Source organism: Hyperolius riggenbachi, chromosome 8 (assembly GCF_040937935.1).
Source record: "Hyperolius riggenbachi isolate aHypRig1 chromosome 8, aHypRig1.pri, whole genome shotgun sequence".
NCBI lineage: Eukaryota > Metazoa > Chordata > Amphibia > Anura > Hyperoliidae > Hyperolius > Hyperolius riggenbachi.
Window position 1 is genome coordinate 51,861,721 of NC_090653.1, and position 23,097 is coordinate 51,884,817.

Here is a 23,097-nt window from a genome sequence, read left to right on the forward strand (position 1 = left end):
AGTGCAATCCGGGTACAGGAACAAGAAAGCAGATCAGAAGGATCCACAGCCGCTACCGCTAGGGGCTAGTGCAATCCAAGCACGACAGACAGATGAGATAGCAGGGAGCAACCGCTGCTCCAGCTATACTCCAAGAACAAAGATCAGAAGGATCCACAGCCGCTACCGCTAGAGGCTAGTGCGATCCAAACACGACAGACAGATGAAGTAGCCGGTAGCAACCGCTGCTCCAGCTTACACTCCAAGAACAAAGATCAGAAGAATCCACAGCCGCTACCGCTAGAGGCTAGTGTGATCCAAACAAGACAGACAGATTAACAGAAGGGGCTACCAGTAGCGACCGCTGCTCTGGTTAGCGCCCCAGACAGACAGAACGATTTCCTGACAACCACCGTTGGTGACAGGACAATCGCGACAGAGAGGCAATACAGACAAAACAGATAACAATCTAACTGCACTAGGGAAACTGCCTAGTGCAGTCCCAAGAATTACTCTGAGATAACTTTGACAAGAAATAGCATGGTTGACACTCTAGGAGAGTTTCAACAAACCAGGAAGGAGAAATGACCAGCAAAGCATTCTGGGAAAAACATGGCTTATATAGTGCCAGTCAACACAGGAGGCAGGTAGGGGATTTGCATAACGAATGTATGCAAATTCCTCAACAGCAGAACAGACCAGAAACTTGCAAAGGAAAGACAGGTCTCTCTTCCAGAGACCTGTAACCTTCAGACTAGAGGAATGGTCAAACAGCTGTCTGCCTGTGCAGCCAGCTGAGCGGATCATCACATGTCCCTATCACAATGTATGGCGCCGATATTTTATTTGGAAATAAAGGTGCATTTTTTTCAATTTGCGTCCATCACTATTTACAAGCCCATAATTTAAAAAATTATATTAATATACTCCTTTGACATGCATATTTAAAAAGTTCAGACCCTTAGGTAACTATTTATGTTTTTTTTTTATTATTATTATTATTATTGTAATTTATTTTTTTTAATAAAAAGATTTGTTTGGGTATTTTTTGATGTGGGAGGTAACCAGCTAATTTTAACCACTTCAGCCTACAGGGTTGAGAATTTTTTACATCCGAGCAATGTTCACCTCCCATTCATTTGCCAACAACTTTATCACTACTCATCACAATGAATTGATCTATATCCACCAATTAGGCTTTATGTGGGTGGTACATTTTGCTAAGAGCCACTTTACTGTAAATGCATTTTAACAGGAAGAATAAGAAAAAAACTGAAAAAATTCATTATTTCTCAGTTTTCAGCCATTATAGTTTTAAAATAATACATGCCTCCATAATTAAAACTCACGTATTGTATTTGCCCATATGTCCTGGGTATTACACCATTAAAATTATGTCCCTATCACAATGTATGGCGACAATATTTTATTTGGAAATAAAGGTGCATTTTTTCAATTTGCGTCCATCACTATTTAGAAGCCCATAATTTAATAAATCATATTGATATACTCCTTTGACATGAATATTTAAAAAGTTTAGACCAGGGGTCTCAAACTCGAGGCCCGCGGGCCATTTGCGGCCCTCGATACAATATTTTGTGGCCCTCGCCAGCAAAAGCTTCTTTATAGTTCGCTTCAGTGCTCCCAAGTAATCCGCCGCATCCCCGCCGCTAAACAAGGGCTGCAGAGCCCCCAAATCGCCCGGGGGGCAATCCGCTGGCATTTCCTGGAAGGGGCAGAGCTTTCAGCTTCAGTTCTGCCTCTCCTGACATCAATCGCTGCACGGATCACCGCCTCTCCCCGCCCCTCTCTGTGAAGGAAAAGTGAGAGGGGCGGGCAGAGGCGGCGATGCGCCGCGATTGTGAAATTCCTTATGCGGCCCAGCCTCATTCTGACTTTGCCTCCTGCGGCCCCCCAGGTAAATTGAGTTTGAGACCCCTGGTTTAGACCCTTAGGTAACTATTTATGTTTTTTGTTTTTTTTATTATTGTAATTTTTTTTTTTAATTGAAACTTGTATGTGGGTATTTTTTGGTGTGGGAGGTAAACAGGGAATTGTAAATGTTTGTAAATGTATTTTATTCAGTGTTAAGTGTTTTTGGTGTAGTTAGCTATTTGGCCACAAGATGGCCACAGTCAAAAAGTCCTGGGAGCGATCGAGCTCGCTCCCAGGAAGAAGATTGTAGCAAAGGAATTTTTTGAGCTCAGAAAAGCCGCAGCATCTGAAAAGACGCTGTCGGCTTTTCTCCGGGGGCGTCCGATCAGTGAAAGGGATTTATAATCCCTTTCATTGTTCGCTGGGCCAACGGCCCCCAGCGGGAGCGCGCACGGGGGGGCGTGGGAGCGCGCGCGACCCGCAGGAGTGCGTGCAGCCTAACTGGATGAAAATTTCCGTCCAGTTAGGCTGAAGTGGTTAAATGTTAAAAAATGTATTTATTTAATAAAAAGTGGATGTGGGTGTTTTACTATTTGGCCACAAGATGGCCACAGTGAAAAAGTCCTGGGAGCGATCGATCTCGCTCCCAGGCAGAAGAATGAAGACGGGGGACTTTTTGAACTCAGAAAAACCGCAGCGTCTGTTGAGACGCTGTCGACTTAAGTGGTTAATTATTTATATTGCATTTATTAATAAAAGACTTCTACAAGTCATTTATTGATTTCTCAGCCCACCTAATATTCAACCACACAGAACATATCCTAGCTTTTCGAAGAGTCGCTACTACTGTTCATAGCTAGATAAAATAGAGTGTGTTTTAACCCTTTTATCCGCAGGTCTTTGAATCAGTTAAAGTAGGCCCTCTGCCCTGCTGCAGAGGTGGCGGCAGTTTTATACCCTGAAATCGTGTGTAATTTGTGTTAAACTGGCCAAGGTGGCCACAAATGATCCAATCTTTTTCATCCAATCTTACCATTTCTATGTAATATAAGGTATCTGCCTCAAGTATCCATCTATATATATAATCAGGGGCGGCGCCAGGGGGGTGCTTGGGGGTGCTCGAGCACCCCCTAGAATTGTCCAAGCACCCCCTGGAGTGAACGGACTTCAGGCGTCTAAAAGACGCCAAGTCAGTTCACACAGCGGCAGCACGGAGCAGCAGCAGGGCTACGGTAAGATGGCCGCCCGGAGCCCTGTTCTGCAGACTTCGAGTCTGCAGTGCATGGCTTCGGGCGGCCATTTTCCCGTAGCCCTGCTCTCTGCAGGCAGGAAGTCTCGTCGTGACGTCGGGAAGGAAGAGGATCGCGGGCGCTGCGCGCCACAAGGAGGTCGGGACTCGGGCTGGAGGTCGGGAAAGAAGGTCTTCTGGCTGTAGGTGAGTAAATGGGTTTTTCTTTTCTTTTTCAGTTGATGCTGATTGTGCATATTGGGGTCATATCTGCTACGGATTGTGCATATTGGGGTCATTTCTGCTACCGATTGTGCATATTGGGGTCATATCTGCTACCGATTGTGCATATTGGGGTCATATCTGCTACCGATTGTGTATATTGGAGTCATATCTGCTACCGATAGTGCATATTGGGGTCATATCTGCTACCGATTGTGCATATTGGGGTCATATCTGCTACCGATTGTGCATATTGGGGTCATATCTGCTACCGATTGTGCATATTGGGGTCATATCTGCTACCGATTGTGCATATTGGGGTCATATCTGCTACCGATTGTGCATATTGGGGTCATATCTGCTACCGATTGTGCATATTGGGGTCATATCTGCTACCGATTGTGCATATTGGGGCCATATCTGCTACCGATTGTGCATATTGGGGCCATATCTGCCACCGATTGTGCATATTGGGGCCATATCTGCCACCGATTGTGCATATTGGGGCCATATCTGCCACCGATTGTGCATATTGGGGCCATATCTGCCACCGATTGTGCATATTGGGGCCATATCTGCCACCGATTGTGCATATTGGGGCCATATCTGCCACCGATTGTGCATATTGGGGCCATATCTGCCACCGATTGTGCATATTGGGGCCATATCTGCCACCGATTGTGCATATTGGGGCCATATCTGCCACCGATTGTGCATATTGGGGCCATATCTGCCACCGATTGTGCATATTGGGGCCATATCTGCCACCGATTGTGCATATTGGGGCCATATCTGCCACCGATTGTGCATATTGGGGCCATATCTGCCACCGATTGTGCATATTGGGGCCATATCTGCCACCGATTGTGCATATTGGGGCCATATCTGCCACCGATTGTGCATATTGGGGCCATATCTGCCACCGATTGTGCATATTGGGGCCATATCTGCCACCGATTGTGCATATTGGGGCCATATCTGCCACCGATTGTGCATATTGGGGCCATATCTGCCACCGATTGTGCATATTGGGGCCATATCTGCCACCGATTGTGCATATTGGGGTCATTGGACGTGTTTTTTGTTAAAATCTGCTCACATTACGTGTATTTTCTTGAGAAAACCTGCACAATTATGTGAATTTTCTGGGAAAAGGGTCACCAAAACTTGGGCCCTCTGTCTTTGCGTTGCACTTTTAAAGGGAACCCGAGGTGAGAATAATATTGAGGCTGCCATATTTATCTCCCTTTAAGCAATACCAGTTGCCTGGCTGCCGTGCTGGTCCTCTGCCTCTTATTCTTTCAACCATAGACCCTGAACAAGCATGCAGCAGGTCAGGGGTTTCTGACAATATTGTCAAGCAGGTCAGGGGTTTCTGACAATATTGTCAGAACTGACAAGATTAGCTGCATGGCTTGTTTCTGGTGTAATTCAGTTCACTACTACAGCCAAATAGATCAGCAGGGCTGCCAGGCAACTAGTATTGTTTAAAAGGAAATAAATATGGCAGCCACCATATCACTCTCACCCTGGGTTCACTTTAAATTACAGTTAGCCCCGCCCTCATCCGGTCATGACCACGCCCATTTTTTCGCAGCGGCGCGCTTCGCGCGCCGCAGGTTGTAGCCACACCCATTTTTTGCCGTCGTCAGCTCCCCCGGAAATTGGTCCAGCACCTGCATAGCACCCCCTAAAAAAATTTCCTGGAGCCGCCACTGTATATAATAGAGTAAGTGCCTCAACCTTCAAGCAAGAAGAAGAAGTAGAGCCCTGCCCCCAGGGCCGGTCCAAGCAAGAAGAAGGGGCTGGTCCAAGCAAGAAGAAGAAGAAGTAGTGTCATATCAAACCAAGGGCAAAGAGGGATAATTTGCATATTCAGTAGTAGTGCATTGTGGGTAACCACAAATGTTCACTTATAGCTGAATTATTGCAGATTTGCTTCTGTTTTAAGAAGGAAAATTACACCAAGCTTTGATTTTTTTTTAGTTGGATGGCTTTTTGGTCTCTTTTATCCCCCTATACATTCTTAGTAGTTTGGGTCACCCTGAGCTGCTTGGTTACTCTGTTGTACTGGTCTGCTTGGTTACTCTGTTGTACTGGTCCAAGCCCTATCTCATACAGCCTTATCAATCCCTGGCATGCACTGATGAGGATCAAATGTCAGAAATAGGCAGTCACATGTGGGTTTGACATGACTGTGTAAAACTTAAAGCAATAGGCTTGCTTGACTTACCAAGGGTGAAAAGCAATAATTTGCATATTTAGTAGCAGTGCATTGTGGGTAATCACAAATGTTCACTTATAGCTGAATTATTGCAGATTTTCTTCTGTTTTAAGAAGGCAAATTATACCAAGCTTTGCTTTTTTTAGTAGGAGGTATTTTTGGTCTCGTTTATCCCCTATACAGGATCTTCTCAAAAAATTAGCATATTGTGATAAAGTTCGTTATTTTCTGTAATGTTCTGTAATTAGACTTTCATATATTTTAGATTCAAATACACACAACTGAAGTAGTTCAAGCCTTTTATTGTTTTAATATTGATGATTTTGGCATAAAGCTCATGAAAACCCAAATTTCCTATCTCAAAAAATTAGCATATTTCATCCGACCAATAAAAGAAAAGTGTTTTTGAAACAAAAAAAGTCAACCTTCAAATAATTATGTTCAGTTATGCACTCAATACTTGGTTGGAAATCCTTTTGCAGAAATGACTGCTTCAATGCGGCGTGGCATTGAGGCAATCACCCTGTGGCACTGCTCAGGTGTTGTGGAGGCCCAAGATGCTTAGATAGCGGCCTTAAGCTCATCCAGAGTGTTGGGTCTTGCGTCTCTCTTGAAGCTCTCTCTTGAAGCAGTCTCTCTTGCGTCTCTCTTGAAGCAGTCATTTCTGCAAAAGGATTCCCGACCAAGTATTGAGTGCATAACTGAACATAATTATTAGAAGGTTGACTTATTTTGTTTCAAAAACACTTTTCTTTTATTGGTCGGATGAAATATGCTAATTTTTTGAGATAGGAAATTTGAGTTTTCATGAGCTGTATGCCAAAATCATCAATAAGAAAAACAATAAAAGGCTTGAACTACTTCAGTTGTGTGTAATGAATCTAAAATATATGAAAGTCTAATGTTTATCAGTACATTGCAGAAAATAACGAACTTTATCACAATATGCTAATTTTTTTAGAAGATCCTGTACATTCTGAGTGGTTTGGGTCACCCTGAGCTGCTTGGTTACTCTGTTGTACTGGTCCAAGCCCTATCTCATACAGCCATAGCAATCCTTTCCAGCTACAGATGAGGACCAAAAGTCTGAAACAGGCTGTCACATGTGGGTTTGATATGGCTGTGTAAAATTTAAAGCTATAGGCTTGCTGTACACCAGTGGTTCTGGATGCTTGCTTGGCTTACTAAGGGTGAAAAGGAATTATTTGCATATTTAGTAGCAGTGCATTGTAGGTAACCACAAATGTTCACTTATAGCTGAATTATTGCAGATTTCCTTCTGTTTTAGGAAGGCAAATTACACCAAGCTTTGCTTTTTTTAGTAGGAGGGCTTTTTGGTCCCTTTTATCCCCCTATACATTACGAGTGGTTTGGGTCACCCTGAGCTGCTTGGCTATTCTGTTGTACTGGTCCAAGCCCTAGCTCATACAGCCGTATCAATCCCTGCCATGTACTGATGAGGACCAAAAGTCTGAAACAGGCTGTCTACACGTGGGTTTGATATGACTGTGTAAAATTTAAAGCTATATGCTTGCTATACACCAGTGGCTCTGGATGCTTGCTTGGCTTACCAAGAGGGGAAAAGGGGTAATTTGCATATTTAGTAGCAGTGCATTGAGGGTAACCACAAATGTTCACTTATAGCTGAATTATTGCAGATTTCCTTCTGTCTTAAAAAGGCAAATTACACCAATACAGTGTGCGGCATTGCAGGAAGTGGCGACAGTGGAACGCACGATGGAACACGGAAGAGGTGAGTCATCCCCGCCCGCTGCCTCTTACTAATAGTGGCGGCTGCTACTGTGCTTAAGCAGGAGGGGGAGCGCACATGGGGGACCCAGGTGAGGGGGGGTTCCTGCTGAGCTTAAGCTGGAGGTAGAGCACACATGGGGGACCCAGGTGAGGGGGGTTCCTGCCGAGCTTAAGCTGGAGGGGGAGTGCACATGGGGGAGCCAGGTGAGGGGGGGGTTCCTGCTGAGCTTAAGCTGGAGGGGGAGTGCACATGGGTGACCCAGGTGAGGGGGGGTTCCTGTGGAGCTTAAGCTGGAGGTAGAGCACACATGGGGGACCCAGTTGAGGGGGGGTCTAACCCCCCTCCCCGCCGCTGTGCCCAATACCCCCTTCCTGCCCTCTTATGCGGCGTATGCTACGCCGCGGGTCGGCTAGTTCAGTATATTCACTCAATTTACCCTAATACTACATAGATTTGGTAAGATTGGATGAAAATGATCGGATCATTAGTGGTCAACAACGGTCCAATTTCTAGCAAAAAATCGTTCAAGCGATCAGAAATTCTGATCGGAAGTGAAATATTGTAATACATCGTTCACTACACCATCAACGAACCAATCTTTGCTTCCTATCTATCACAACTAACAAGAAAATCCAAATTTTGGTTCAACGAAAATTCATTCGGACGACACTTTTTTTCACTCGTTCATAAACGATTGTGTCGACCAATGGAGATTATTTACAACCAATACGATCAGAATTTCTGATCGCTCAAACGATTTTTTGCTAGAAATTGGACCGTTAGTGGCCACTTTTACTGTAACTCACAAGCTCCCCCCTAGCCTGTCTGCAGCCAAAATTCCAACGGTTTCAGCTTATCGATTGCATACACAAAATTGTATGGTCTGTGTGCTGAAACCGATTGGAAGGCATTGTGCGGTCTGGCCACCAGAAGGCGTGTGACACCTGTGCTTTGGCCTCTATCACCATTCATAGAGAACAGTTCACCCGGTGTGAGCAGGACACTCACCCAGCTGTCCTCCTATAGTATCCGGAGGTAAGAATGATGGCTTAGTGGGGGATGAGCGTCAAGTCCCCAGGTGAGCACTCGCACTAGCTCCGCGTCAAATTCCCGCTCATCAGCCCCTGATGAGTCAGACTGCTGATGTAACATGTAGGGCGGAGCTACATCAGACACAATCAGGAGTAGGCGGGAGGCAGAGAGGCGGGAATTTGAAGCGCGCTAGTGCGAGCGGTCACCTGTGGACCTGACACTCTGTTACACAATACGCTTACCCAAGCACTGCCTTTGTCAGGGCATTGTTTTAACTTACTTTTTATAATAAAACAGCGGTTTTACGCTATGAAAGGTTTTTTTTAGTTTTTTCTAGTACGTGAAGATTAAGTCTGCAGAAATTTGATCTAGACATGTCCCCCACTAAGCCATCATTCTTACCCAGTGGCGTACCTAGGGCATTTGACACCCATTGCTGTGTATTAAAAGAAAGCCCCCGGCTGCCATAAAAAAAAAACACTGTGTAGGCCAGGTGTAGGCTCCCCCCCTAAAGTTGGCCTCAGTATGGGTAGCTAGCAAAAAATGGTGCGGCTATAACCTGCGGCGCACTTTTTTTTTTATGGTGGGGGGGGGGGGGTGTCTTTTAATACCCAGCAATGGGTGTCAAATGCCCTAGGTATGCCATTGGGTAAGAATGATGGCTTAGTGGGGGACATGTCTAGATCAACTTTCTGCAGGCTTAATCTTCACGTACTAGAAAAAACTAAAAAAAACCTTTCATAGCGTAAAACTGTTGTTTTATTATACAAAGTAAGTTAAAATAATGCCCTGACAAAGGCAGTGCTTGGGTAAGCGTATTGTGTAACAGAGTGTCAGGTCCACAGGTGACCGCTCGCACTGGCTCTGCTTCAAATTCCCGCCTCTCTGCCTCCCGTCTGTCATGATCGATGTTAGCACACAGAGAGGATCTGATTATTGGTGATCTGCAGTATCACCAATAATACAGATATATTGCTAACCTCTGGGCACCTCAGCAAAAGTAACACAATAAAGACAGTAATATCACAGAAGTGTGGAAATATCCACCTCACAGTAATTCCTCAGAGGTGTGGTTACCTCTGAATGGGAACCCCGTGAGTGAGATCCTCTAACCAGGCTGAGTGAGGAATCTCGACCCCCAGCAGTAATCGTCTGCTTGGGGCAGGCGTCTCGGAGAGGCAAGCCTCAGAGATAACCCTCCAGTGGGAGACGTTCCACTGAAGGGAGAAGGTCAGACAGGCAAGGGTTCGGCAACAGAGATGACGGCAGCGATACAGGAGCGGAAGACAGAAGAGCAATCGGCAAACGGGCATAGGTCGGCAACAAGGATCAGATAGGCAAAGGTACAAGATCAGCAAGAGATAGAGTAGTCAGGGATAGCCAGAGTCAAAACACAGATCAATATACAATAATATTCCTAAGCTAGGTGTGAAAACCTTAGTATCAACACCAGGGCACTGCACTAAGGTCTGAGCGCTAACACAACAGTGTATTCACGACAGCAGACAACTTGCTACTGACAGGCAAGTTGTATTTGTAGCTAGAGAGCTACTCAGCGCCGCCCCAGAGCCCCAACCAATCAGGACACCTCCTGAGGTCAGCTGACTAGTGAGTCAGCTGACCCTCCTACGTAGGAGGTAAAAGTCCTGCCTCTTCGCGCACGCGCGTGCGGCCCTTTGCCTCTGAGCAATGGAGAGGCCAGGCCCCGGGTCCGCGTTTGCTTGCGGACTGAGATGCGCCTGCCGCCATGCGAGACCCGCCGCCGTGTCGCCAGTCGCGGCGGCGGTGTCCCTAGCAGAGTGTGCCGGCTGCTTCGCATGAGTGACGGAGTCAGCCGGCTGGGAAGCGGAGGCCGCCGCCATGCTGCCCAGCGCGGCGGCGGCGGTCCCGCTATTTCTCACACTGTCTACTCCTGATTGTGTCTGATGTAGCTCCGCCCTACATGTTACATCAGCAGTCTGTTTCATCAGGGGCTGATGAGCGTGAATTTGACGCAGAGCTAGTGCGAGTGCTCACCTGGGGACTTGACGCTCATCCCCCACTAAGCCATCATTCTTACCTCCGGATACTATAGGAGGACAGTTGGGTGAGTGCGGGCATTTTGGGGGAGTGTCCTGCTCACACCGGGTGAACTGTTCTCTATGAATGGTGATAGAGGCCAAAGCACAGGTGTCACACGCCTTCTGGTGGCCAGAGCGCACAATGCCTTCCAATCGGTTTCAGCACACAGACCATACAATCTTGTGGACGCAATCGATAAGCTGAAACCGTTGGAATTTTGGCAGCAGACAGGCTAGAGGGGAGCTTGTGAGTTACAGTAACACAAATAACACACAATTTCAGGGTGTAAAACTGCCACCACCTCTGCAGCAGGGCAGAGGGCCCACTTTAACTGATTCGAAGACCTGCGGACAAAAGGGTTAAAACACACTCTATTTTATCTAGCTATGAACAGTAGCAGCGACTCTTCAAAAAGCTAGGATATGTTCTGTGTGGCTGAATATTAGGTGGGCTGAGAAATCAATAAATGACTTTTAGAAGTCTTTTATTAATAAATGCAATATAAATAATTAACCACTTAAAGAGACTCCGTAACAAAAATTGCATCCTGTTTTTTATCATCCTACAAGTTCCAAAAGCTATTCTAATGTGTTCTGGCTAACTGCAGCACTTTCTGCTATCACAGTCTCTGTAATAAATCAATGTATCTTTCCCCTGTCAGACTTGTCGGCCTGTGTCTGGAAGGCTGCCAAGTTCTTCAGTGTTGTGGTTCTGCTATGAACTCCCCCTTTCAGGCCCCTCTCTGCACACTGCCTGTGTGATATTTAGATTAGTGCAGCTTCTCTCTGCTCTCGTATCTTTTACAAGCTGGATAAAGTGTCCTCTGAGCTGGCTGGGCTTTCACATACTGAGGAAATTCAGACAAGGGCAAAGCTGTTTGCAGGAAGAAAAGAGCAGCCTGAAACTTGAGTGCATGAGAGCAGAAGGGGGAAAGAAACACACAAATGATCTCTTGAGATTCAAAAGGAAGGGTGTATACAGCCTGCTTGTGTATGGATGTATTTTGTATGTGTGGACATGCTGTACATCAACCTACTTCCTGTTTTGGTGGCCATTTTGTTTGTTTATAAACAAACTTTTTAAAACTGTTTTTAACCACTTTTAATGCGGCGGGGAGCGGCGAAATTGTGACAGAGGGTAATAGGAGATGTCCCCTAACGCACTGGTATGTTTACTTTTGTGTGATTTTAACAATACAGATTCTCTTTAAGCCCAACTGGACGAACATTCTCATCCAGTTGGGCTGCGCACACCTCCGCGGCCGCTCCCGCGGGGGCTCCCGTGCGCGCTCCCACCGTCGGCTGTTAGCCCAGCGATCAATGAAAGGGATTATAGATCCCTTTCATTGATAGAAGCACCTCCTGGCTCATGCTCTGCAACTGTGGGGGGTTGTGGCGACACCCCCCTGGCTGTCAGTCACCCGGGGCGCCACGCCCCCTGCACCCAATGGTAGGAACGCCACTGTTCTTACCTGCTATAGGATGGGTGAGTGCGGGCATTTTGGGGGAGTGTCCTGCTCACACCGGGTGAACTGTTCACTTTGAACGGTGATAGAGGATAGTGGTTTTTCTGACAAAAATACAGAGTTACGCTATTGGTTGTCTTCTCTCTTATCTTTTGCATATGCTGTGCTGGTGACTTGGAGAGTTGCATCCTTGGTGTATGAGGAATCTGGAAGCAGGCAAAAGATTACTATTGGATGTATCAGATTTACACCATTGTTGGTAACTTGGACATTAGACCCTGAGCACTGCTCTATTCATTCTGTTCAATTGCTCACCAGATTGTTTGTAAAGGGCGCACCACAGACATTGCAATCGATTGTGAATAGAGATACTGTATCCAGGAGCACATACATATATTTTGTATAGGTTTAGAATAAGGATTAGGATTATGAGGATAGGGATAAAATTAAGCAAAATCCCTGGTACATACAATTCTATTTCCCGTCAGATTGACAGGTCAAATTGCTCATTTTCGGTATGTCCAATCTGCTCACAATCGAGAACGGGATCGATTTTGTGCGGTAGTAATCTAAAAATCAATCTTGTTCTCGATCAGGAGCAGGCTACAGTCTTGTCACTTAATAGCAAAGAGGTTATTAGAAGGAATCCATCCCAGTTTTGTTGGATCAGTTAAATGAGTCGACTACTATAGCATAGAAAAAAAAACCTGTACAATTTAAAATGTAATACAAACTGACTTATCTTAGGCCTTGTTCACATTATAAATTGCCATCACAATCGCAAACGCCGAGTGCTTTTGTGAATGCTTTTTAACCTCCTTGGCGGTAACCCCGTGTGTGACACGGGGTAAGCCGCCGGAGGGTGCTGCTCAGGCCCTGCTGGGCCGATTTACATAATTTTTTTTTGCTACACGCAGCTCCAGGAACGGGACTTCCTGATCGCAGGAGGCGATTGAAGAGGGTAGGGGGATGCCGCTGCGCAGTGGCTATCATGTAGCGGGCCGCGCTGCCCCCTGGCGGTTTTTAATAGACCGCCAGGGGGGTTAAAGCGCTTTTACCTGCGCATTTAGAGATTTTAGATTTGCGCTTTGTCAAAGAGAAATCGTGACCAAGGATTGAACTTCATCCCAATCAGTAGCTGATACCCCCTTTTCCACAAGAAATCTTTTCCTTTTCACAAACAGATCATCAGGGGGCTCTGTATGGCTGATATTGTGGTGAAAGTCCTCCCACAGTGTGATGTCAGGACCATGGTCCTGACTATTTCCTGTCTGTGAACCTCATTGCATTGTGGGACATAGCAGCTGTTTACAGCTGTTTCCAACTGCCCAAAAAAAAGTAAGCAGCATCTCCTTCCACTGACATCACCTGCCAGTAGTAAAAATGTCTCCATGTGGTAAATGTCAGAATGTAAATCAGGGAGATTCCCCGGTTCAGTGTCCCCTGTCCCAGGTTGCAATGTGTCCCAGGTTATGTCCCACTTTTGGCCGCTGGGTGTCCAAGGTGTGAGACTCTGTGGCCGCATGAGGTAATGTGTGCCTCATTTACCGTTTGCGGAGTCGGAGTAATCGTTTTCTGCTGAATTTCATGTCTCAGAGGTAACGATAGTTGCATTTCATTTGTTGGAGGTAACGGTTATTGCTATTCATGTATCAGAGGTAACGGTTGCTGCAGTTATTATTTGATGAGACTGCATTTGAAACTTTGGGGTTATTGTTGCAGCATTTGGCATTTTGGGGGCTCATGATTATTAACTGATATGCTAATTCTATAGCATCAGCAGCTTTGCGCACAATTTAATCCCACCATAGTCATAGTCTAATGTCCTACGATATTATTATGTATTTATATAGCACTGGCATCTGAGGCAGCACTTTACAGAGAATGTAGTCATGTCCTTGGCAGAGTTCACAATCTAATCCCAGCCATAGTCAAAGTCCAATGTCCCGCCATATCACTATTATGTATTTATGTGGCACTTGCATCTTCTACAGCACTTTACAGAATACATATTATTATTATTTAATTATAAAGCGCCAACATATTCCGTGGTGCTGTACAATGTAAGAAAACAAACAAGGGATACATAATGATACAGACAATGATATACATCAAATATGAACACTGATACACAATACAGCACTGCTGATTACAATTTGATTTAACATGATGACTAAAATGTATAAATGTCTAACAGAGTGCAAGCAATTAAATTAGTAACATTCCATGACACAAAAGGGTGAGAGCCCTGCCCTTGCAAGCATACAATCTAAATGAATGGGGTGGAAACAAGAGGTGGGTTAGTATACAGTATATGTACAGGCAGTGCGTAATTAGGTTATTAAGTGGGTGCATGGCCTAAACTAGAAAATATGCTTGTCGGAAAAGGTGGGTTTTGAGGGAGCGTTTAAAGATTTCAAAGGTGGGAGAGTGGCGGATGTGCTGTGGAAGGGCATTCCCGAGGAGGGGTGAGGCACGTGAGAAGTCTTGTATATGTTACGGTTAGAACCCGAAGTGTGGCCACTTCGCCTTCTGGCCGGCCACTTCGGGTTCTGGCTGGCCAATGTGCGAACTGGCCGCTGCGCTGCCAGAAATGGAATGTTTCCCTCGGAAGATCAATGTGTTTTCTGGCCGTCTCTGGCCAAATGTAGCAAAAGTTAGTTTAGTTAATGAAATTGCCGCCGGCTTCAGCTATCTCTCCTCCCCCTGCCTCTCTCTCTCTTTCTCCTATGGGCGCTGCGGGGGGGGGGGGGAACCCCCCAGAGTCATTCGTGGCTGCAGGGAAGCAGAGCGGGGAGGCTGCAGACATCGCTTCTGCCAGCACCCGCTCTGCAGGAATGTCAGGATTGCCTGCCGCGACGAACGACTCTGGGGGACACACGTCTCCCCCCCCATCCGGCTGCTAGTATTGGGGAGGAGAGGAGGCAGGGGGGAGGAGAGAGAACGGAAGCCGCCGGCTTAATTTCATTTAATTACCTAACTTTTGCTACATTTGGCCAGAGACGGCCAGAAAACACATTAATCTTCCGAGGGAAACATTCCATTTCTAACATTGGCCGCAGCGCAGCGGCCATTTCGCACATTGGCCGGCCAGAACCCGAAGTGGCCGGCCAGAACGCAAAGTGGCCACACTTCGGGTTCTGGCCGTAACATATACGTAAATGTTAGGAGGTAATTGTAGAAGAGGATAGAAGAAGCTCGTGTGCAGATCTGAGATTGCGGTTGGGTTGGTATCTGGAGACTAGTGAGGTGATGTACAGGGGAGATTGTGGAGAGCTTTGTAGGTTAGGGTTAAGAGTTTGAACTGAATCCTCTCGTTAATTGGTAGCCAGTGAAGAGCTTAACGGAGAGGAGCAGCATAGGAAGAGTGAGAGGAGAGATGAATAAGTCGAGCAGCAGAGTTCAGTACAGAATTGAGCGGTGCTAGTCTGTTAGTTGGAAGTCCACCAAGCAATATATTGCAATAGTCCAATCGAGATATAATAAGAGCATGTACTAACATTTTGGTTGTGTCATGGGAGAGAAAAGGTCGGATACGTGCTATGTTTTTGAGTTGGAGATGGCAGGAGCGGGTTAGGGAGTTAATGTGAGGAGTAAATGAGGGAGAAGAATCAAATATTACCCCTAAGCATCGTGCTTTGGGAACTGAAGTTATAGACGTGTTGTTAACATTTATTGTAATATTAGGCAAAGAGGTGGACAGGGATGACTATTAGTTCAGTTTTATTCATATTAAGTTTTAAGAAGCGAGAGGACATGAAAGAGGAAATAGCGGACATAGTAAGACCATGGCATGACATAGTCATGTCATGGTCTGACATCCATGATGCAAATCTCCCATTTCACCACATCATTGTGGGAACACTGCTTTCTTATGAGTTTGTGGAACATTGCCTAATTACCTCTAGGGTCACATTGTCTATCTGTGTTTTGGGAGGAAACTCTGGCCCATTGCCTCAGAGTTACATTACAGTTTTCTCCGCCCACACCATGTCATGGGCACGCCCATTTTCTAACCGTGGTCATGGACACGCCCATTTTTGGGCGGCACCCCCCTCTGTCCCAGGTTGAGACAAGAAAAATCTGGTCACTGTACCTATACCTAGATGGTTAGGCGTACTTTTTGCAAAGTTTTTGTGTAAAGTGTGGTCAGCCAATCCGCAGGTGATATATCATGGGTGACACGTGCAGGGAGGACCCTGTAGGCAGAGTGCAAGTACAAGAGTGCTTCAGCATGGATTCCTTGCTCCAGCTTGCATCGTCTAGTGACCGTGCAGCTTTCTTAACTGGCCAATAGAGCTCCAGGCTCACTACAGCCAGCATGTAGCTCTAGTGGCCTGTTCAGAAGCTGCACTGTTCACTAGAGGATGAAAGGTAATACATGCTGAAGAACGCTTGTATGTGCTCTCTGCACCTGTCAGCATGCTACAATTCGGTGCTCACATGGTGGAACTGCAGCTCATTGGGAGGTTGGCCAGTCGGGAGGAGGTCAAGGCTGGCACTACAATAAAGGCCAAGGGGGCAGTTGCCCCAGGGTCCATCGGGGTCCCCCAGACATCCCCCATAGCTCTTTGATGTCATGCCACATGGACCTGTCGCTCTTGCCTTTCGCGTCACTCTCCCGTTGCTGAAGCCCACTCGCCCTGCAGTCGCTATGACAGCAGAGCTCCGTGAGACGGCAGGGCGAGTGGGCTGCAGCGATGGGAGAGCGGCATGATCGGTGGTAGCGGCAGGTGTGTGCGGCATGGAGATTGAAATCTAAGCCCTTGCAGTAATACCAGATCTCAAACAGGATGCAGATTTCAATCAGCCTGGTCCAGAAGTGGTTAAAGAAAAACATATTCTTGTAACAGCTGATACAAATCCTGCAATAAATCTGGAGTGTGTCTACTTCCTGCTTTCATGGAAGCAGACATAGCGTTAACCGCCTCTGTTTACAAAGTAGCTGCTCTGCTGAGGCGGCCAGCTGACACAGCTGAGAGAGATCATATCACACTTGTGATTAGTTGCAGATGAGGGGGACTTATCGTGTTTCCCCTAAAGTAAGACATCCCCTGAGAATAAGCCCTAGCAGGAATTCCTAGCATGTTTGAAATATAAGATGTAAGCCCTATCTAGCAGCAGCAACCATGACACCAGCAAGTCACGCTCAATACAAAGCCTGGATACAGGAGAGCAGCAGTATAATGTGAGTTCTACAGTCCTGTATATGTGTCAGGCAATTTGTTTTTTTGTTGGAGCCAGCCCTCCTGATCTGTCGTGATAAGAATCAGCAGCACTTCACCTCTTCCCAGGACACACAGCTTATCCTATCATAGCTCTGGGGAGCCTGACAGAGTTCTCTGCCTGCAAGAAATAGACTCTTATGCTGGGAATACACGGTTCGTTTCTGGCGCTCGATTCTCCGCTCGATCATTTTTGCCGCTCAATCCTGCAGTTGATTCTCTTATCTTCCGCTCGTTTTTCTTATCTTTTTCCATTCACTTCTATCAGAAATTGAGCGGCGAAACAATCGAACGGGAGATCAGACATGTCGGAAAATATCTATTGAGCCATCTAAATGACTCAAAAATGAACCGTGTATTCCCAGCATTACCCACATGATCAGCAGAATCCATTTTTTGTAAGTGAGAGCCAATTTCTGCAAACCACAAGCTCTGTGCATGCTGCTTGTGTTTCAGCATGGCATGCAGTATATACATTTTGTATAGGAAAACTACCAGTGTTTCCTCCAAAAATAAGGCATCCTCTGAAAATAAGCCCTAGCACATCTTTTGGAGCAAAAATTAAGACAGTGTCTTATTTTCGGGGAAACATGGTAGACAGGCTAAACTCTCTAAATACATACAGGGTACATTTCTCTATGTTTTCCTTCTGTCCTGTCCAAGAGTTCAGGTATTATTTTTAACCTCTTAAGAATAAGATGCAAGGATGTGAATTTCACGTCTTAATTGGCCTTCCTGAGCATTCCAGGACGTGCAATTCACGTTCTGCAGTTAAATCGCTGCCACGTATTGGTGCACACTCCAGTTGTGCGTGTGCACGTGCCTTTATTTAATAGTGAACGACTGCTGCTAATAGCAGTACTCATTCATGAAAACAAGAAAAAAAAAGTTCAACAGTTAAAAAAAAAAAAAAAAAAGTATTAAAGTGACAGTGTCACCGTTAAATTATAATGTGTTTCTCTCCCCCCCAAGTAAAATATTAATTCCTACCTAACTAACTTTGTGTCACCTATACTTAGCCCTAAGATTAGTGGACACCTCTAATGGCTGCCAGCCATAGGGATCGCACACGATCGCTAGGGCGACAGCTCTGGGACCCAACATTATACATAAGAGTTGCTGTGCAATGTATCTGTACAGCACTAGGGGCCTCAAACTGTGCGCAATAGCAATCAGATCCAATCGCCACAGACACACAAGCTGGCGATAATGGTACGCCACATTCCCAACTTTTGATGAAATATGGCATGTAAGGTATCAAATTAACTGGGAAAAAACAAGTACCCGGTAATATATTTTGAAATGTATTATAACTGTGGCACTTGTCATGTGAAATTTGTGAGCAGTAAAATATTATGCCTATATTTCCCCCGTAAAATCCCTGCAAAATTAAATAATTCTTGAAAACAAATGTCACCCAAAGAATTGGATTGTCCTGAAAAAAAAACACGTGTATCACTTTGATGGCATAAGTAATAATAAAGTTATTGCTGTATCAGTTAGTGACACCTTAAATGCCAAAATTGTAAGGAATCTTAAGGCTGGTTTCACAGTGGGACGTTACAGGCGCACGTTAGAGCAGCCTGTAACACACCCCACCGCACAGCAATGAAAAATCAATGGGCTGTTCACAGTGCCCACGTTGCGTTACAGTGTAACGCTGCGCCATAAGACAACGTACTGCATGCAGTACTTTACACGCGGCAGAGCCGCGTTAGACTGCTTGCGCATGCTCAGTAAAGTTGGGGAGGAGCGGAGAGCGGCTGTGCACATGGCTAATTAATATTCACTGCACTCAGTGACGTGCAGTGTTTACTTCCTGGAGCGGCCGCTCTGTGCGGCGATTGGCCGGGCGGGACCACGTGATTCCGCATGCGTCCAAAAGTGCGCATCACGGCATCACGGACTGAGCTGCACAACGCGGCTCACTCTGACGTCCACGTCAGAGAGCACCAGGCGTTGCGTTAGGGGCACGTTATGCGACCTTAACGTCCCCTAAAACGCAACGTCCTGGTGTGAAACCAGCCCAAAGGGAAAAAAAAACTCGGAATGCGAAGTGGTTAAATGACAATTGAAGTGAGAGGAATATGGAGAATGCCATATTTATTTCCTTTTCAGCAATATCAGATGCCTGGCTATCTTGCTAATCCTCTGCATCTAATACTTTTAGCCATAGACCCTGAACAAGCATGCAGCAGATCAGGTGTTTCTGACATTATTATCAGATCTGACAAGATTAGCTGCATGCTTGTTTCTGGTGTGATTCAGACACTAATGCAGCCAAATAGATCAGAAGGGCTGCCAGGCAAATGGTATTGTTTAAAAGAAAATAAATATGGCATTCTCCACATACCTCTCACTTAATTTGTCCTTTTAAGTAAATATCCATTTTTTGGTGATAAACGATTAATCAGCTTTTCTCGTTGTTGAAATACTGAAAACATTATTTAACCTCCTTGCCGGTTATCCCGAGCTCAGCTCGGGGTAACCTGCGCAGGAGGATTTCTCAGGCCCCGCTGGGCCGATTTGCATATTTTTTTTTTGTTACAAGCAGCTAGCACTTTGCTAGCTGCTTGTAACATTCGATCGCCGCCGCTCGTCGCCGATCCGCCGCTACCCACCGCGCCGAGCCGCGCCCCAGACCCCTGCGCAGCCTGGCCAGTCAGTGCCAGGCAGCGCTGAGGGGCGGATCGGGATTCCCTGTGACATCCCGACGTCCATGACGTCGGTGACGTCATCCCGCCCGGTCGCCATGGCAACCGGGGAAGCCCAGCAGGAAATCCCGTTCTGAACGGGATTTCCTGCTTACTCTGATCGCCGAAGGCGATCGGAGTGGGTGGGGGGATGCCGCCGCTCAGCGGCTATCATGTAGCGAGCCCTGGGTTCGCTACATGATTTGGGAAAAAAATAAATTAAAAAAAAGTGCTGCGCCTCCTCCTTGCCGGGGAGAATTAGACCGGCAAGGAGGTTAAACTTAGAGTAGGTTCACACTTATTTAAAAAACGTATCTGTTTTTTGGCCCGGATCAAAAACAGAGTCATGGATACAAATGTTAAAAATAGCAGCAGTCTTCATTTAGTTTCAAAACGGATCCGTGTGCGTTCTGGGGGATCCGTTTTGAAAAACTGAATGCAGGGTCTGGACTTGTCGGGACTTCACGGACTGCACATAGATTTGGATACACAGAGGGGTAGTGGCAGGCAATGCAAAAACGGATCCCCCTCTACATAGACACAGAGGGAGATCTGGGGCTTGATTCAGTAAACGGTGCTAACCTACTTAGCACGCCTAAAGACTTTAGGCGAGTTAACTAGGGTGCTAAGTAGGTTAGCACCGTTTCTTTCAAATCACCCCGTGCGCAAAGTCCGTCGCGCTAAACTTTGCAAGCGCATAGCGCGGTACGCGCAGCGTCGCATCGTGGTGCGACGATAACGGGCACCCGATACGCCTATAATGTCGCATGTGGTTCGACCTTAACGGCGCATGGTGCGCCGTTAAGGTCCCACTCCATGTGGCCTGCTATGTGCGCAGGGTGATTTGAAAAAACGGTGCTAACCTACTTAGCACCCTGGTTAACACGCCTAAAGTCTTTAGGTGTGCTAAGTAGGTTAGCACTGTTTACTGAATCAAGCCCCAGATCTCCAGTTTTGTGCGACGGACTTTGCGCGCGAGTGTTCATTATCACGCGAACACTGAGTTTAGGCGTGATAATGGACTTTTCAGAAGCATGCTAACAGTTAGCACTGCTTACTGAATCAGGCCCCTGGATTGCCTACTGCCTGCACCCCTCAGGTGTTCTCAGGTATAAGCTAGAGGGGGGAGCAGCCAGGACGGGGGTGGCAGCAGGCGGTGGGGAGGGGGGTCGCCCCCCCTCACCTGGATCCCCTGTCCCCGCTCCTCCTCCAGCTATTTGCGCAAAAAGTATAAAAATGTAGCAGCAAGTAGGAAGATTACTTTCTCTTTCTTCACTTCCCCTGCTCGCCGCGTCACTTCCTGCAATGCCACCCTCGGAAGTATAGAGGGCGGCACTGCAGAAAGTCAAGTGGCGAGCAGTGGAATGCAAGAGAGGAAAGTAAGCGTCCCTGCTCGCTGCTACATTTAAAAAAAATTTGCGCCAATAGCTCTAGGGGTGCGGGGACGGGGGACCCAGGTGAGGGGGGGGGGGGGCGACTCTCCTCTCCGCCGCCTGCTGCTTCACCCTCCAGTTCGGCCCACTGCCAGCCCCCCGCCCCCCCCCCCCTTCAGCCAAGGCATACCTTTGCACAGAGTGGAAACATATGCTGCAAATACATTACAAAAGCATAAAACGGATGAAAAAAACAAACAAATCGGATCCTTTTGAAATGGATACGATCTGCAACAGACAAGTGTGGACCTAGCCTTACTTACCGTCTTCTTGTGCAGATAAATACAGCCGTACCACAGTAATCCTAAACAGAGACATCATTATCAAATACTTATTCACCATATACCAAATGTAAAGACTAAGAAGATAACAAGAATAAGTTCTTCTTACCAAGATGTTTCACTGTAGCTCTGCAGAATTCCCTGCACTGGTCTATCATCTTTATAGGTTTTTTTTTTTACGTTCTGTAAATTCAAAATCTACTAATAGGTTGTCTATTAACTTATGTCAAGGTTACTGAAGTGCCTGGTTAGAGTGCCCTGACCCATACTAAAATACTTTATACTATTTGCATCTCCAAAAAAGTCCCATGGTTAGAGCTGTTGTAAAGGTATCCATAAGAATTTGCCAGGCATACATACAAAAAGGGCGCCTGGAAAAAAGGGCGCTGGATATAGCCAAAATATACGTTTTTATGTAAAACAATATTTTTTTTATTTTTTTTTATATTTTTAGACTTTTTTAATAAAGAATATACAGCGCGCTGCAAGGGGAGGAGTTAGTTACGTATTAATCCAGCCGGTCCAGTGAGTGCCGTCAGCCCCTGATGAGTCACTAGGTGACGAAGTGCATAGGACGGAGCTACGGCACTCGTGACTGGCAAAGAAGTAGGAAGCGTGAGGAGGGACGCGAGCGTGAGAATTGGATTCTGGACGGCATCTTGCAGAGCAGTCGCCCGGGGACTTTACCCGTACTGATATGCCTATGATTCTTCTCCGCTTGTGAGTGCAATATTCCTTTTTTTATATTAAACCGTTGGTTTTACACTCAGGGGCGTAGCAATAGGGGGTGCAGAGGTAGCGACCGCATCGGGGCCCTTGGGCCAGAGGGGCCCTGAAAGGGCCCTCCCTTAACTGCAGAATTAGCTCTCTATTGCTCCTGTGCTCATAATAATCACTTCTATAGATATTTTGAATAGTGGTAATCATTAACAAACTATTCCCCATCCCCTTCTTGCACCTCTGACACTGTAGTTGCCATTGGTAGGTTTTGGTGCGCCATATTAATTGTTATGTATAGAGTGCTTGGGGGGGCCCATTGTAAAACTTGCATCGGGGCCCACAGCTCTTTAGCTACGCCACTGTTTACACTATTGTGGCGTTTTTAAGTCTTTTAGAGCCCTTTTGGAGTAAGTGGAATTGGCTGCGGATTGTGCCTTCTGACCCCCTAAGGCCTAAGCTATCATTCCCACCTCCGGATATCTGGGGGGTCTCCAAGGTGAAAGCGGGCACAAAGGGGGGTGTCCCTGGCAGTAGTGCTGTTGGTTTGAGGTGACGGCGAGTGTCACACGTGGGAGGTGTTGGAGTGATTTTTATCGCAGTTACACACTATATGTGTTTTCTTTTCTTTGCATATGACGTGTGGGCCCTGATGTGTAATTGACAACAGCGTGGCTTATGCTACAGAGTTTGCCATTCGCAAGAAAAAGGACTGAACTTTATTGGACTGCTGTGGTAAACTATATTTATGGTCTAATTACATCTTGACTTTTTGAACGCAGTTCTTTTTTTACAGGAATATTTTTTGTTTATCTATATATATAAAATCGGATGTATGTGTGTGTGTGTGTATGTATGTGAGTATGTGCCGCGATCACGCGAAAACGCCTTGACCGATTTGAACGAAAC

At 46.2% G+C, this 23,097-nt stretch overlaps 1 protein-coding gene across 1 annotated transcript in view; it reads right to left on the reverse strand.

Moving 5' to 3' along the window:
* LOC137528151 (sialic acid-binding lectin-like) overlaps positions 1-21,629 on the reverse strand; it is a 41,588-nt gene extending 19,959 nt beyond the window's left edge. The window contains exons 1-2 of the mRNA XM_068249421.1: positions 21,581-21,629; positions 21,454-21,494 (exon numbers count right to left, since the gene is read on the reverse strand). Coding sequence (XP_068105522.1) covers positions 21,454-21,494; positions 21,581-21,629 — 90 coding nt within the window. The remainder of the gene's footprint in view (positions 1-21,453; positions 21,495-21,580) is intronic.
* Between the last annotated feature and the right edge of the window lie 1,468 nt (positions 21,630-23,097).